Here is a 14,485-nt window from a genome sequence, read left to right on the forward strand (position 1 = left end):
TCCACCATACAGAACCCATCACGCCAGGCAGCACACGATGCAGCCTCCACCCAAGCTTTGGCTGCTTCCTTTGCATCCGCATTTGGCCATCGGACGACATCATCATGAAGTGCAAGATATGCAACAATAACACGACGTGTTGCATTCACAACGTTCCCAGCTGATGTCCCCGCCCATTGTGCTACTGATTCAACCGAAGCAGCATTACCGAAATGTCCGAACCTCCAGAGTGCGATGGCGAGTTGCTTGTCAACTGCCATCTGAGGACGAGGACCAGTGCTGAGGAAGATGGGATGTAGTTCAATCCGGCCTAACAGGCGGTCAAACGTCGTGGGTGAGACTCGGAGATTGCGCCGGAAGCGACGAGGATCTTCATGTTTGTATGCATCGAGGACAAGGCTGAGCTGTGACAACTTGTAGACCTTGTTCGGCTGGAGTACACGGGTTGTCTCAAGATATTTGATGTGTTCGTGAAGAGCTTGCATGCGGGAGTGATAGAGTGCCAGACTGGACATGTCTGAGGAGCGGGAGGTAATGGATTCATTATCAGATGTATCTGCATAATTACTAGAATCCGAGGTGAATGTGGATGAGCTGGATGAGCTGGATGATAGGGATGACATAGAAGATATCGACGTAGCATCCTCTGAGCTGCCGTTGAAGTCCGAATCTGAGAAATACGACTGGAGATCGTCTAGTTCTGTTGCATCTGAGTCGTCGTCTTCTCGGTTTCGGCGGCGGATCTTCTGCAATCGTCTCGCGTATCTCAGGACCTGCCTCAGCAGGCGCTGGCGTAGTGGTATGGCGGGCATGCCGATGATTGATTTCTATATCAGGAAACCCGAACAGTATCCCCGCAGGACCATGCAGAGGGTACAAAATCGACGGAAAACCAGCCTATCTACTGAGGGTTTCACGTTGATCTCATTTTCAGCCCGCTTTCCGCCCATTTTCTCCAACTTGTGCTGCCAAAAATCGGACTCGAAATCGCGTGAAATCGAGCCGAAAACGTATCGAAAACCCGTTCGTGAAACACCCTATTCCATTCCGCTGTCTCGATGGCCTCCGAGATCGTTCTGCCTGGACAGCCCTTGGCCTTGCCGAGAGGACCAGTGCCTCAACTCGGGACGGGCATCTACCTGCGGGGTGGCCAAGTGCGCGCGAGTTTGATCGGTGAACCAAGATACCAAGGATCCGTTGGTCTTCTTTGCAATGCTTCTCGGTCTGCGACACTTGTATGACCTTGTGATTGATCTTGAACCGACAAGACGCTTGCGATCCACACCGTACGGCCGCATCCTCCAGCTCCGAACTCCGTCGTGCTCGGGTCAGTCACTCGACTGTCGCCCCTGCAAGCAAACGTAGCAATAACCGTGGTCGACGGCGTGCCCCTGCCCGCTGGGGAGGAATTCACCGGTATCATACGCGTACAAGATGTGCGCGCCACCGAAAAGGATAAAGTGAAGATTGCGGATTGCTTCAGAGGTGGCGACGTCGTGAAAGGCGTCGTGGTCAGTTCAAGCCCGTCCACCACACCTAGGTCACTGATCCCCTCCGCAGATTTCTCTGGGGGATGCTCGTAGCTACTACATCACAACAGCCCGCAACGATCTGGGCGTCATCTTCGCTACCAGCGAAGCTGGTGAGTGAGTCCGACGAGATTGCAAGCATCGGCTAATCCTAGCAGGCGCCACGATGGAACCCGTGAGCTGGTGGGAGAACTGTTCCTCTGGCTCATCCGTGCTTGTTGACACGGAGTTTGCAGGCAAGAAATGCGATGTCCCAAAACCGGGCGCACGGAAAAGCGGAAGTGCGCGAAGCCGGAGACCCTGCAATAGCCATCATCTACGTTGTCTGTAATCTTGTGATAGCGCGTTACTTGCTGCAATGCCATCCTCAGAGTACCGGTTGGATCGCGCCGCGTGTGACACCGTGGGATCCAAGACGCGTCAACGCCACACGTGACAATAACGCGTGACCCGCACCTGCGCTGGTTCCAAGCCTGACGACGACGATACGGGCGCCCTCGTCGGCGCTGGTCTCGCCTCGTCCTCCTACGCTTCATGACGGCCGTTCTGTCCCCCTCGAATCCCTTCCGCAGGGACTCCCTCATGTCTTCCACGGACGAGAATGCCATCAAGTCCGTCCCACGCTGTAACATGAACTCCAACCCAGCTGACTTTCAGCCAACAGCTATTCGTCGCCCTCGGTCGATTGGCGGGCCAAATACGTCGAGATCAGCGACATTCTGGCGGAAACACGGCAAGAACTGGACGAGTTCCACCAATCGAGCAAGGAACTGGAGGAGGAGCTGGAGCGCGATCTGGAACGGGCGGAGAAAGCTCAGCAGGATCTGAAAATCAAGGTCGCCAGGGCTGAGCAGGAGCGGGACGACTGGAAGGTTGGTATATGCGCTATCCGGAACCGTGTACGTGCGATTGATGAGCCCCCCAGACCAAATTCATGTCTCTGCAAACAACGCACAACACCACAACGACATCTCTACAACGCGAGCTAGATATGGTGCGGCAGGAGAACTCGAAGATGCGGGTGCAGTTGCGTGATCTGGAGCTTGGCAACGATGATCTGGAGAGGAATGAGCGGGCCATATCCTCTAGCTTAGCCGATGTCGACGCCAAATATCAACGAGCATTGGAGGAGAAGATTCTGCTGGAACACGAATTACTGGACAAGGCCAGTATGGAGGAAGAATGCCAAAGGCTGAAGGATCAAGTCAGAGGCAAGTTGATCTCGCGCACCTGTGCCGCGATTCGTTCTTACCTTCCACAGAGGCGAACGAAGAAATCTCTATCCTGAAGGATCAGCTAGATGCTGCTCGAGCTGCGGCATCATCGCGTTCCTCCGTCGTTTTGTCCGAGACATCTTCCGCTTCCTCGGCAGCTGCGCAGAAGGATGTACCACTTACCACGGATGACCTAATGCGCACCGCTCCACCTAACGAACTGTCGCTCGAGGATCTGATGACGAGTAGCGACACGCCTACTCGTAAAGTGGAACCCACGACCAACATAGTCACTCCTTCCGAGTCGCGCAAGGGTCAATCGGCGCTTCTCCGGCGCACTGGTGTGGGAGCCTCTCGGTCGGGAATCCCTTCGCCAGGCTCCAGTCCGTCACCATTTGGCCGCTCGAGCACATTGCCGTCACTCAACACGGCACTTAGCTCCGCACGATATAAAGCTTCTCCCCGTACTCCTGTTGCCCGGCCCACCTTCCCAACGCGCACAACGAGTGTTTCAAGCAACGCAACTACGAGCACCGCTACTGGTATACCGAGGAGCAAGGGAGTGCAGATGGTGTCCGAGATGCGCGCCCGTGTCAAGAACCTGGAGCAGAGAATACACACTAGGGTGCCCCGTTTGCGGATGGGCAGTGTCTCCGGGCGACAGAATGCAGTTCCCGCTGCTACGAGCACGACGACGCCGACACAAGTGCCTGCATCATCGTCGACCACCACTGTCCGACCAAGCCCGCCCAGCAGCCGCCAGATGAATCGACTCAGCCTTGATGCGGAAGGAGAGGGCAAGAAAACACCCGCAGGTGGCGACACGGGCTGGGTGCTTATCATGGAAGACTCGCCTTCCCCAGTTAAGGATAGGACCAAGGAAAGAAGGAGGACGTCCAGTCCCACCGCGCCGTCTGCATTTAAGCGCCTTACTTCCAACACAACCTCGGCCTCGAACGATCGGAGTATCAGCAGTCAGCTTCAAAAAAGCGTTAATCGCCGGTCCGGGTCGCGCATCTCGGTGACTACGGATAGGAGTAGCATCAGCACAGCGGCATCTATGAGTACGATTCCGACGCCTACCTCGAGGCCCACAACACCTACGTTCTTACCATTGCCCACCTCAGGCCTGTATTCGAATCCTGGGGTTGGCTTAAAGCGTTCCACTGGACCTAGTTCGACTACTCTCAAGCGCTCGTCACTTGGATCTAGCTCGCCCTTCCCCCCTACCAGCCTCAGACCTCCATCTTCTTCCGGCTTCTATACGCGAACGTCGTCCAATACGACCACAACCAATTCCCATTCGTCGGACGGTGTGAGCAACGACCTAAGCGATGGCCCACACCACAATGTGACCACGCGCGCCAAGGCGAACCCGCTCAGTCAAAGCCGGATTGGCCGACCCAATGCTGGACGGAAGAGTGCGGGACAAGAGGCACTGGACGCGTATGCCGCGCTCGACAATAGCCGAACGCGGGCGAGTCCGACTGCGACCCGGCCTGCAAAGTAATCATCGGCTACTTTCATCTATGCGTTCCCTGCCTTGATGCCTTGACTGCACTTTCGCATATCTCCCCTTGTCGGAAAATCGTTATGTTATACTTACCTTCTACATCCCGATCCTACTCCTCCCGTCCATTAATTTGCGCGACGTCTTCCTCTCCCGTTTCTGACGCCCATGACCTCGCAATCATTGTTATATGGCCCGGGACGCAATGTCTCTCGTTAACATACATACACCTTTTTTCCACTCTTAACTGTTCTACTAGTGTTTTCCTCTCTTGTCAGTCCGTAGTACTTATGCAGACCTGATGGATATACCTGTGATATTTAGATGACGATAACGAACTGTTTTACGCTCAAATGACCTTACTCGTTAGCGTGTTTAGTCTGTTCAACGATCGAGTTGACGTTGGTCATGACAATACTTGATTCAAAGTTGCCGTTGACGCCCAAACTTTCGTGCATCGTGAAGTTAGTGATCAGGAAGTATGGATGACGACAACGGCATGCCCCGGTCGCGACAGCCACGAAGGACTGCGCCTTCCCCTCGGATCGCCACTTTCATTCAAGCCCTGATCATGTCCTCCAGTCCCAAACCAGAGGATGCCCTCTCTCGCTCTCTCAATAACCAGGAAGTCCTCGACGAAGATGAGTATACGGCTGCGTTATCCCGTATAATTGCTCGGGACTTCTTCCCATCCCTTGTGCACCTGGATGCCACGAACCACTACCTGGATGCAATGAGCTCGCAGAACCCGGATTTGATCAACGCGTCGGTTCGACGTCTCCAGGAACTGAGCACACCGGCGGCATCTGCTCGCATACCCTACCAGACGCCTTTCCAAACTCCCTATGGATACGGCGCCGGTCCCTCCGAGACGCCACTGCGAACCCCGCGCGGCGAACCGACGGCGAAGCGCGCTCGCTATGATACCGATCTGAGCCTCGATGCGTTCCAGGCACGATATACTTCGGAAGATAATTCGAGTTTCACGCAGATACTGGAGGACGAGAACAGGAAGCGGAGGGAGAAATGGGCATGGGCATGGGACGCACAGCGAAGGGTCGAGGGTCAGCAGAAGAAGATGCTCGAGAGAAGAGAGAGAATGATGATTGAGGGCGCTAAGGAGGCAGGGGTGAGGGAGAAGGTGTTGATTGAACCACCGGAACTACCGAAGGGGCTAATCGAGGCGGCACCTGAAGGCGAAGTGCGGGCAGAAAGTTCGGATGAAGTTGATAACGGGAAGGGAAAGGAACTCGCCGTACGGACTCCTCAGGAGGAAGAACAGACGGTGGATGTCATGGCGCCCAAGAAAGATACTAGAGCAGCCGGTGTAGACGGATGGAAATTCAAGGTAAGTTGAATCGTTTTTTCGTCATCACCCCTTGCTGAAGTACTGCAGACAAGGAATGCTCTCATGTTTCCTCCTGACGCGGACGTGTCACCGTACACGCCCAGGACGTCTTCGCAAGACTCCAACGCGCGTACCATCGAGCCCAAGGTAGTCAAATACGCCAACACTCGATTACCGGAGCAGGAGGATGGTTCTTCTATAACTAGGGGTCGTTCTGAACCACCGAGTCCAACGCGAAGTCGCATTGATGCTGCAATTGCCGGCACCCCTTGTGAGTATCACTCAGCTGTTTATCGCATTCCGTTTGCTGAGTCTACGAATCAGATCGACCAAAGTCCCCAACTATCAACAATTTTTCCCTGGTGCCTGCCATGCCATCTCCCACTCCCTCCGAGCTTGGGCCTGCGGCTGTCAAACAACTCATGACATGGGGCTCTTTGAATGCGACTCCTCGCATATTATCTCAAACTGGTGACGATGATGTCCCGCCGCCCTCTACGCCATTTCATATATCCGGCCCATCCGCTCGCGAGCAGCTGTCGCATAAACTGTCAAGCAAAGCTGCGAAAAGCCTCAAGGCCAAGGCCGAACTCTTGGGTGATAAATCGCTGTTTGGCGGTATTCGACAAAAAGGAATATCAGGGAAAGGGACTATGCCGCCGCCGAACTGGACGCCAAGACGAGCGGAGGCACGCGGGTCGTTGACTCCTGCCGCGAAGAGGCTGCTGGACAGGACTACGTTAGGTACCGCAGCTACCAGAAGGGCTGAAGCGATGGCAAGGATCAATGGTTGGGAGGGCAGCAGTGCCACCAAGGGCAAGGATGTCGATAGGGTCAGATGGACACCGACGCCTAGCCCCGTTACAAGACGATGATCTGATGTACATTCATGTTATGATGACCAAGGGACGGATATCTATAACAATGGTCAATACACCAATGTACATGCAACTGCGTCAGAGAATCACATATAAGGGCTACTGTTACGCTTCAGTGCCGGAGAGCTTGCGCCTCTTGCTATCTTTACGAGCATCTGTGTCGTCATCAAGTGAAGACTCAGGTGCATGGTCAGAAGAATCGGGAACGGATGTCGAAGGCCGCTTCGCCGGCACTTTTTTCTTGATGACGCCCTTCAGGGCATTTTTCTTTGGGCCCGCGACTATCGCTTTGGCTTTCGGGGCTGTTTTGGCCGTCACTTTGGTGACCGGCACCGGAGGAGAAGTGGAAGAAGGGGCGGGAATTGTTCCAACAGTGGCATCCTTCGCGGCTACAGCTCTGTGCAGACCATATCGCAGGCAGATAAGACTGGGCGCAGTGCAGCAGACGGTATACACGTACTCTCGGAAGTTCTTGAGCTCCTCCGATTCTTCCGCTTTCCGCTTCCGCTCCTCTTCCAGTTGCTTCTGCTGCACAGAGTCGAGGAAGACCACCTCGTCCTCCTCCAATGCACGGAACTGGTTGGCAAGGCGGTTGCGTTCTTCCCACTGTTCCTGTTTCGCTGCCTGGTTGCGACATATGATGGTTAATAGACAACTCCGAGTAACATGCTGCGCGCGTCGCAGCAATCGGCGCACCTTGTTAGCAGCAAGTTTCTGTGGTGGACAAGGAAAGTTAACGGGTGGATGGCGAAGGGACATAAAATATGCTTGCCTCGGCAAGACTACGCCCGTCGTATACATCTTCGTTGGGTGCAGGTGGAGGCTCCTGACCTAATCTGTGACAACGTACGAGTGGTCACCTGGGCGAATGAGCACCGCGCTGAAGGTGGAAGCTGGCCGGACAGGAGCCACTTGCCTCGCATATGCTGCCTGGGCGTGGAATGAGATCAGGCTACTCTGCTCACAAAGGCCACTAGAAGGATAGGCACCTTCCACTGCTCGTCGCGTTTTGCACGCGCCGTCTCCAACTCGTTCTGGGAGACAAACCGAGAGCCAACTGCGCCAGATGAGATAGACGGTATGTCATCCATCGTTGCGGGAAAGCGTCGAAAGTCAAGGCGTCGGAGATGAGGGGCGGCAAGAGACACGGAGTGACCGGAGATAGACCGGCACGAAAGCCGCAGCGGGATGTCCCTCGCGGATGACCTGCGCGCGACCGTGCTGGACCCGGCAGGCTCTATCTCTCATCTCTTGCCCACCCCTGCACAGTTCATGGCTGCTAACGATGGCGCGAGCAGCCCAACAGCCAACCCCAATGCCTCTGTCACCAGCCTTGGTACCGCCCTCACCGCGAAGACAAACAGCCTGCAGAGCCAGCTTCGCGGAACTTCTACCAGAAGATCTGTGGTAACCTCCCCGCGTGCGTTCAGCGTCGTTCCTCTCATCTACTCCCGTTTTAAGCTTATCGACGTCGTTTATTTTAGCTTGGGCACGCAACGAGCCTCCGTCACCTACAGAGCAAACCTTGCTTTCGACCAGCGACCTTACCCGACCCCGGGCATCCGACGTTGGGACGAGTCGTACCGCATCCCCGGGACCCCCTCCAGAATCTGCCAACTCACTATGGCAGACATTCGCGCACGCAGACGGTCGACCGCCCCCACCTCCGCCGCCGGCGGCAACCGTCAACACGCAACTGCAACCCCCTCAGATGAGGAACATAGGATGGGCGTTGAAAGAACGTTCCAAATCCTGGCTTACTCCGGCCAATCGGAGGTCGCAGGACGGAGCTACTGAGACAAAGCCTGCAGATGCAGGCAACACCGTGTTTCCCCGGCCACCACGTCAGAACGCTCGTGGCCTTACCCTGGAACTTCCACCTCCCCAAGAGAACCTTTTCACCCTCCATCATAACCATACCCCTGGATGGGCGTCCCCGTGGTCGGCTCGTCCGCACCCTCTTTTTCCCGTTGGCAATGGCTACGAACCATCGGATCATGCTAATTCAGCCGATGAAACCGAGGTGACAGGTCCCAACGAGAAATCAACGGACTGGAAGAGCAGGAGGAAGAGATGGCGACGCTTCTTCCTCACCAATAATTATGTGCCTCTTGTGCGTGCGAAGCAGGCTGCTAGTCCTGCATACTATATTGACGCCATGCCAGCTCTTCCGCGTGATCAACATTGCTTTCACTACGGCTGCTTTGGCCATGGCCATCCGAATACGAGAGACGGAAATGCATCATCACGTTATGGGAGCAGTCGGGAGCTCGCCGTACGTACCTTGAACGTCTTTGCTGTCCCAGTTTCTGACCTCTTCCATAGAACTCTTGTCATTATATTTGCCCCTTTGACTTTAGTGCACGTTATGTCCGCTATCTACGTAAGACGTTGGTTTCTGTCACCGCCCTGCCATTCGTACTCACCAACGTACATTGTAGCTGGAATATCTTGGACGGCCACTCGGTTTATGGCGAACATCTGCCAAGTTGGCACATACACTATTCGAGGTCGTCTTCATCTGCGCGTGGTCCGCTGCCCTGTCCCTTTCCTTCGACAATTTCTTCACATCTCTCATTCCTTGCGCCTCCCCATCCCGGATCTCATGGTACAATGAATTGAACCGCCCCAGCAATATCCCCGGCCTCGGTCGCGGGCATGGCGGCGTCGGCGACAACATATGCGATGACCAAGTCATCCTCATTTGCCTGGTCGGCGTCGGGTTGATCATGTATTGCATCAACCTGGTTATCAGCCTCTTCCGCATCTTCGAGAAGGTCAAATACCATCCCGCGGTTTCCTCTCGACCATGATCCACGTAGACATAGTTCCGCGGATTTGTGCTCCCACCCCCTGGACCCTGCTTGACAGGCGGGTTCGTTTATATATATATCACACCGGACAAGCCATCCCAGAAATACCCCATCCGACTTCACTGTAGAATACGCGACACATTTATCCAGGACTCGGTGACGCTTCGTCCCTCGATCAGTACATCTTGTTGTATCATACGTCCACAGAGGTGTGTATCATGATATGCTTGCCTCGCAGGATTATGTTAGGCCAGACGTCAGATCGCGCGATCAGGCTCCAGTGTGTTGCATGCGAGTACGGAGGCCGTTTCCCGCCAGGTCTCCAGTGAGCGCCACGCGCTGTCACGCTGCTGGCCACCCACCGCAACAACGGTATCCCCGCTAGCAGACCCCTCTGTGGCCAGGCGAAAATATATACTCACGTAGCAGAAAATATATATCGTAGATAAGTATCACCCCAGATGGATATGTCGATATAATACTGAGGGCCACATCTCTGCGAAGTTGTGCTACCTAATCGCCCACGCTGGCGTATCAGGAGCGAGTACATGGCGCTAACATATTCATGGGACTGGTCGTCTGCAATGACGCGAAAGAGCTGGAGGACAAGTTCGAGGCTACGAAAGGTCGGGCCAAAGTAAGCTGGTGCCATATGCGTGCACTACAGGGTTGACTGGGATTGATCGTGTACGCTACAGTCCCTGTTCAAGAACGACGGCCTCTTTCTCGAACGTTACATATCGTCCGCTCGACACATCGAAGTACAGGTACCGAGATTCCTCTCGATTACCTTACGAAGTGAGCTGACAATATGCCAAGGTCTTCGGCGATGGCCATGGACACGCGATACACATGGGCGAACGCGAGTGCAGCGTCCAACGAAGGCATCAAAAAGTCCTTGAAGAGTCACCAAGTTCGTTCATGGACAAACATCCAGGTGCTCATGTTATCCCCGTTGGAGTATTATTCAACTAACCGGTCATGTCAGACGTACGGCAGAAGATGTATGATGCAGCGGTGAAGCTATGTCAGTTAATCAAGTACGGATCTGCGGGTATGTATAACCCTGTCAAGACTGCATCTCACCGTGGCAAACCAACCTTTACAGGGACAGTCGAGTTTATCGTGGACGATTCGACTGCCGAGTTCTTCTTCCTGGAGATGAATACCCGCCTGCAAGTCGAACACCCGGTCACAGAGGCCGTTCACCCTGGTCTTGACCTCGTAGAGCTCATGATTAAGCAAGGCATCGCGGAACGCGCTGGCGTCCACCTAGCGCCCGATCTCATGGACCAGTCCCACTATGGATCGAACACCGCACAACTTCACGCCATCGAAGCGCGGGTGAACTGCGAAAACCCTGCAACTAACTTTAAGCCATCGCCTGGGGTGCTCCAACTCGTAGAATTCCCGAAAGGAGACTGGCCCAGGCTCGAAAACTGGGTAAGTAAGCTTTGTCCAGACCCGTCTTTTGCCGTAACCGACCCGCATGCTAGGTTGGCACCGGCACTACGGTTACACCCTTTTACGATCCGCTGGCATGCAAGCTGATCGTTACCGGTACCTCACGCTCTGAGGCTGTCTCGCGTCTGAAGCAGGCTCTATCGGAGACAAAGATTCTCGGTCCGCCAAACAACATCTCGTACCTCGATGCTATATGTAGCTCGAAGACCTTCCAGGACGGGAACGCCATGACCACATTTCCGGAGCACTTCAAGTTCACGCCCGGGTAAGGAGTCGCAACCACGGTTGCATCGTTCGAATCTCATACTTTTGCCTTTGCCAGAGCAATGGACGTCATTCCGGGCGAGGTTGAGACCACTGTTCAAGATCTCCCTGGGCACCTAACCGGGCTCGGTATGCCTCGTAGCGGGCCTATGGACCCCATGGCATTCATGGCGGCGAACGCGCTCGTTTCGAACGACGTCAACACCGAAGCTCTCGAAGTTACTCTCGCCGGTTGCAAACTGTACTTCCACGTACCAGCCGTCGTCGCGGTTTGTGGTCCTCCGGTATCGCTGACTATCAACAGGGAGCCGGAGAAGATATGGACGAAGGTGGTGGTACCGGCGGGCGGCAGGCTGGTCGTCGGGACCTTGAAGGAGAAAGGGATGAGAGTTTACGTTGGAGTGAGGGGCGGGTTCCCGGGGATACCGAAGTATCTGGAATCGAAGTCCACATCCATGGGATTAGGAGGGTATCAGGTGAGTGGCGTAGTGCACAGATTGTTGGACGTGACTGATCTATTTCATCTGCTGTAGGGACGCTCATTGACTGTCGGTGACCATATCGAGCACGAGGGAACCACAGAACATCCCAACGCCATCCTGGAGCGTGTCGAAGATCCAGCGCGCTGGACAACATTGTTCTCGCCTACGCACATATGCAGTTGGAACGTCGAGCGTCGAACGTTTGCTATGCGCACGGTGCGGCGCTCTCAGAATTTTCTTGTCGCACCGAATAACATAGCGCCTACCCACACGCTTATACAGATGCCCCATGTTGCAATTGCTACTCCGCACGGCGCTGGCGTTGGACGTCGACTCGCTCACGACACGCCGCACATGCGCATGCATTAGCGTCTGCTGCTTTTCCAGGGTACTCCCACCTTACTTGCTCTGGATCTTTATCAATGTTCGCCTATCACGAGAAGGTATTTGGCGGACGAACATGCGTTGCACGCGGTGCTGGCGCACAAGTGGCTCAGCGTCGACGCGGGCTCGGCGCCAGGCGGCGCGCGGGCGCGCGAGGCCATCACATTTCTGGCGTGGGCAAAGCGCGAGCTGGACGAGCTCGGCGGGCGTGGGGTGAGCGTCGGTGGCGGCTCGCGGGAGGATGACATGCGCAAACGGCGGAAGGTGTGCGGCGGAGGCACGCACGAGGCCGAGGGTCGAGAGCAGGACCACCGCCGCTGGCAGCTGGTCATCGACGAAGATGACGACTTCATGATCCCTTACGCAACGATTTGCAGGGTCGTGTATATGACTGCGGTACGCGAGCGGCGCAGTTGCTGGGTTATATTCACAAGACGACGGTTGTCGGAAAGGCGCACGAGCGCACTGGTAATGTGGCAGTGCACAACGGCGGTCACACAAATTCAACGGTATCTTTCTCGATACTCTCCTGTATCATCTCTTGTTATAATATTGTTCTATAAGAGAAATATTAAGGAGAAATTTGGCGCAGCACAGGGGTCCAGTATCTAGAGGGAAAGGATTAGCCGCGATGGCCACAGGATGCCAAAGATGGCCCAGTGTGACAACAATGGTGCGTCACGTCCCGTCACGCCACCTCACAGACCTGGCGGGAAACGGCCTCCGTAATGCGAGCTACTTCGCACGACTGCGGCCTGATCAGTTGCATCGCCATGCATGCATAGAGATTCGGCTTCCTCTGCGGGCGCGCCCTTCTCAACATGGACACCTCGGCATTGTCAACTAGCTTGGGCGCAAGGGCGCGGAGTCGGTCCATCACGAGAGCTGGGTCGAGGGCCAAGGCAGCGAACAAGAACGTGTACTTCACTGGCATCGTCATCCTCTTCACCGTCGTCTTTTTGTGGACCGCAAGCAACTTCGTGACGCAGGTATGCTCTTCATTGTGCGAGGTTAGCCTTCGGTCTTGATGCCATTTCGTCGCTAGGATCTTCTTGTGGGAGGCTGGGAGAAGCCCTTCCTGTAGGCCGTTTGGCTGACACTCAACCTTCTACCTCGGAGCTAACGAAGTGTTGATAAGAATCACATATCTCAATACGAGCTCTTTCGCCCTTTACCTACTTCCCTTCTCCCTCAGATGGCTATGGAGGCGACGTCAAGGGGAGAGTGAACCGTTCAGGTGAGTAACTTATTCTCCAACGCCAGCCATGCTCTAAAAGAAGTGCAGGAGAAGCGGATACGAACCCCTGGCTACAGACGCGGCTCAAGCTCTGAGCGACAGCATCCCATCTGTACGCTCCAAATTTATCGCTTGTGTGGCCCAGCCTGTTGAACACGAGCCTACCAGCTGCGGTCATTAGACAAACTATCAGTACAAGACGTTTTACTTCCCTTAACGACACGACAAACGGCCGACTTGGCCTTTATCTTCTGCTTCTTCTGGTTCATCGCGAATTGGTCCGTCAATGCTGCTCTCGATTACACGACGGTCGCAAGTACAACAATCCTGTCCACCACCAGCGGTGAGCATGGTTGACCGCTGCTTGGTGCCATGCAACCCTGACATGAACGAAGGCATATTCACGCTCGCGATTGGACGTTTGTTCCGTGTCGAGTCACTCTCACTGGCTAAGGTCATAGCGGTGGTCATGAGGTTCGTTGGCTGCTCAGTTTGTGTCGATGACATTGATTCATCCTCTGAGCCCAGCTTCTCGGGTGTCGTTCTCGTGTCGTTATCCGACGGTGCAGACGACGTAGGTTTGGGGGAAAACGCATCACGTCCTCTCTTGGGCGATTTTCTTGCCCTTTTATCCGCTTTCTTCTACGCGCTATACGTGACCCTTCTGAAGGTACGTATACGGGACGAGTCGCGGATAGACATGCAGCTCTTCTTTGGATTTGTGGGATTATTCAACGTTGTCACTTTGTGGCCTATCATCATCATACTCCATTTCACCGGCGCGGAGAGATTCGAATTTCCCAGCGGTGGAAGAATGATTGGGGGCATCTTGATCAATGTATGTTGACATCCCTGCTTCCTTCCATTGCATCGGCAGAACATTCATACTCCGTAGATGTTCATCACGCTCTCTAGCGATTACCTATACCTTCTGGCGATGCTGAAGACAACGCCTCTGGTGGTTACCGTTGGCCTGAGTCTGACGATCCCCCTGGCGGTCATTGGCGACTTCTTTCTGAACAAGCCGTCCCCGCTGCAGGTTTTAATCGGTGCCGCAATGGTCGTACTCAGCTTCTTCATTGTCGGTATCACGGAGAAAGACCAACAGGAACAAGAGAAGATTAATAGAGCTGTGGTTGGGGATGTTTTGAACTCGGAGGAAGGACCCGATGTGCCATTGCAGGAGGAGCACGAGGAACTTGAAGATCGGCCAACGCGGTGACATATGGCATTTCATTGGATGCTGTGACCTGGAAGTGCTATCGCTGTATTTACATCTCGTTTCTTTCTTCTCGTCGTGGATGTATATACATCAAATTACGAGCGTTACTTTCAATGAGTCAATGCATATGGTGTTGGGAT

At 54.6% G+C, this 14,485-nt stretch overlaps 7 protein-coding genes across 7 annotated transcripts; 6 read left to right on the forward strand and 1 right to left on the reverse strand.

Moving 5' to 3' along the window:
* Positions 1-1,048: 1,048 nt before the first annotated feature.
* PUNSTDRAFT_117746 (uncharacterized protein) lies at positions 1,049-1,907 on the forward strand. The gene is made up of 5 exons (XM_007379030.1): positions 1,049-1,196; positions 1,269-1,511; positions 1,561-1,642; positions 1,688-1,712; positions 1,766-1,907. The coding sequence occupies exons 1-5, from the start codon at positions 1,059-1,061 to the stop codon at positions 1,836-1,838; spliced, it is 561 nt and encodes a 186-aa protein (XP_007379092.1). The 5' UTR covers positions 1,049-1,058; the 3' UTR covers positions 1,839-1,907.
* Positions 1,908-2,111: 204 nt separating this feature from the next.
* On the forward strand, positions 2,112-4,594 carry PUNSTDRAFT_140528 (uncharacterized protein; the record flags this gene model as incomplete). Its single annotated transcript, XM_007379031.1, has 4 exons — positions 2,112-2,140; positions 2,194-2,401; positions 2,455-2,740; positions 2,791-4,594. 4 exons carry the CDS (start codon positions 2,112-2,114, stop codon positions 4,251-4,253), a joined length of 1,986 nt encoding a protein of 661 aa, XP_007379093.1. The 3' UTR covers positions 4,254-4,594.
* A 230-nt stretch (positions 4,595-4,824) lies between these two features.
* PUNSTDRAFT_58453 (uncharacterized protein) lies at positions 4,825-6,476 on the forward strand (the record flags this gene model as incomplete). The annotated part of the gene is made up of 3 exons (XM_007379032.1): positions 4,825-5,601; positions 5,650-5,872; positions 5,926-6,476. 3 exons carry the CDS (start codon positions 4,825-4,827, stop codon positions 6,474-6,476), a joined length of 1,551 nt encoding a protein of 516 aa, XP_007379094.1.
* Positions 6,477-6,584: 108 nt separating this feature from the next.
* On the reverse strand, positions 6,585-7,570 carry PUNSTDRAFT_59297 (uncharacterized protein; the record flags this gene model as incomplete). The annotated part of the gene is made up of 4 exons (XM_007379033.1): positions 6,585-6,876; positions 6,940-7,103; positions 7,237-7,305; positions 7,445-7,570. 4 exons carry the CDS (start codon positions 7,568-7,570, stop codon positions 6,585-6,587), a joined length of 651 nt encoding a protein of 216 aa, XP_007379095.1.
* A 167-nt stretch (positions 7,571-7,737) lies between these two features.
* Positions 7,738-9,401, forward strand: PUNSTDRAFT_80320 (uncharacterized protein). The gene is made up of 5 exons (XM_007379034.1): positions 7,738-7,899; positions 7,964-8,592; positions 8,645-8,754; positions 8,805-8,862; positions 8,921-9,401. Exons 1-5 carry the CDS (start codon positions 7,752-7,754, stop codon positions 9,290-9,292), a joined length of 1,317 nt encoding a protein of 438 aa, XP_007379096.1. The 5' UTR covers positions 7,738-7,751; the 3' UTR covers positions 9,293-9,401.
* A 419-nt stretch (positions 9,402-9,820) lies between these two features.
* Positions 9,821-12,474, forward strand: PUNSTDRAFT_95826 (uncharacterized protein). The gene is made up of 9 exons (XM_007379035.1): positions 9,821-9,929; positions 9,991-10,059; positions 10,112-10,229; positions 10,281-10,346; positions 10,401-10,735; positions 10,789-11,021; positions 11,079-11,496; positions 11,554-11,718; positions 11,785-12,474. The coding sequence occupies exons 1-9, from the start codon at positions 9,858-9,860 to the stop codon at positions 11,869-11,871; spliced, it is 1,563 nt and encodes a 520-aa protein (XP_007379097.1). The 5' UTR covers positions 9,821-9,857; the 3' UTR covers positions 11,872-12,474.
* A 22-nt stretch (positions 12,475-12,496) lies between these two features.
* PUNSTDRAFT_80325 (uncharacterized protein) lies at positions 12,497-14,463 on the forward strand. Its single transcript, XM_007379036.1, has 8 exons — positions 12,497-12,875; positions 12,932-12,966; positions 13,025-13,123; positions 13,172-13,235; positions 13,292-13,466; positions 13,519-13,597; positions 13,652-13,961; positions 14,019-14,463. Exons 1-8 carry the CDS (start codon positions 12,708-12,710, stop codon positions 14,343-14,345), a joined length of 1,257 nt encoding a protein of 418 aa, XP_007379098.1. The 5' UTR covers positions 12,497-12,707; the 3' UTR covers positions 14,346-14,463.
* Positions 14,464-14,485: the final 22 nt, after the last annotated feature.

Source organism: Punctularia strigosozonata (genome assembly GCF_000264995.1).
Source record: "Punctularia strigosozonata HHB-11173 SS5 unplaced genomic scaffold PUNSTscaffold_1, whole genome shotgun sequence".
NCBI lineage: Eukaryota > Fungi > Basidiomycota > Agaricomycetes > Corticiales > Punctulariaceae > Punctularia > Punctularia strigosozonata.

What these genes read in the sequence shown, in the direction of transcription:
- PUNSTDRAFT_95826 (XM_007379035.1), top strand. Translation starts at nt 9,858, where the DNA reads ATGGGACTGGTCGTCTGCAATGACGCGAAAGAGCTGGAGGACAAGTTC. An exon ending in TGGGATTAGGAGGGTATCAG is followed by an intron (nt 11,497 to 11,553) that starts GTGAGTGGCGTA and finishes CATCTGCTGTAG; the next exon opens with GGACGCTCATTGACTGTCGG. An exon ending in GAACGTTTGCTATGCGCACG is followed by an intron (nt 11,719 to 11,784) that starts GTGCGGCGCTCT and finishes ACGCTTATACAG; the next exon opens with ATGCCCCATGTTGCAATTGC.
- PUNSTDRAFT_117746 (XM_007379030.1), top strand. Translation starts at nt 1,059, where the DNA reads ATGGCCTCCGAGATCGTTCTGCCTGGACAGCCCTTGGCCTTGCCGAGA. An exon ending in ACGTCGTGAAAGGCGTCGTG is followed by an intron (nt 1,512 to 1,560) that starts GTCAGTTCAAGC and finishes TCCCCTCCGCAG; the next exon opens with ATTTCTCTGGGGGATGCTCG. An exon ending in ACGATGGAACCCGTGAGCTG is followed by an intron (nt 1,713 to 1,765) that starts GTGGGAGAACTG and finishes CGGAGTTTGCAG; the next exon opens with GCAAGAAATGCGATGTCCCA.
- PUNSTDRAFT_80325 (XM_007379036.1), top strand. Translation starts at nt 12,708, where the DNA reads ATGGACACCTCGGCATTGTCAACTAGCTTGGGCGCAAGGGCGCGGAGT. An exon ending in CAAGCAACTTCGTGACGCAG is followed by an intron (nt 12,876 to 12,931) that starts GTATGCTCTTCA and finishes TTTCGTCGCTAG; the next exon opens with GATCTTCTTGTGGGAGGCTG. An exon ending in GGCTGGGAGAAGCCCTTCCT is followed by an intron (nt 12,967 to 13,024) that starts GTAGGCCGTTTG and finishes AGTGTTGATAAG; the next exon opens with AATCACATATCTCAATACGA.
- PUNSTDRAFT_80320 (XM_007379034.1), top strand. Translation starts at nt 7,752, where the DNA reads ATGGCTGCTAACGATGGCGCGAGCAGCCCAACAGCCAACCCCAATGCC. An exon ending in CCAATAATTATGTGCCTCTT is followed by an intron (nt 8,593 to 8,644) that starts GTGCGTGCGAAG and finishes ACGCCATGCCAG; the next exon opens with CTCTTCCGCGTGATCAACAT. An exon ending in ACGTTATGTCCGCTATCTAC is followed by an intron (nt 8,863 to 8,920) that starts GTAAGACGTTGG and finishes CGTACATTGTAG; the next exon opens with CTGGAATATCTTGGACGGCC.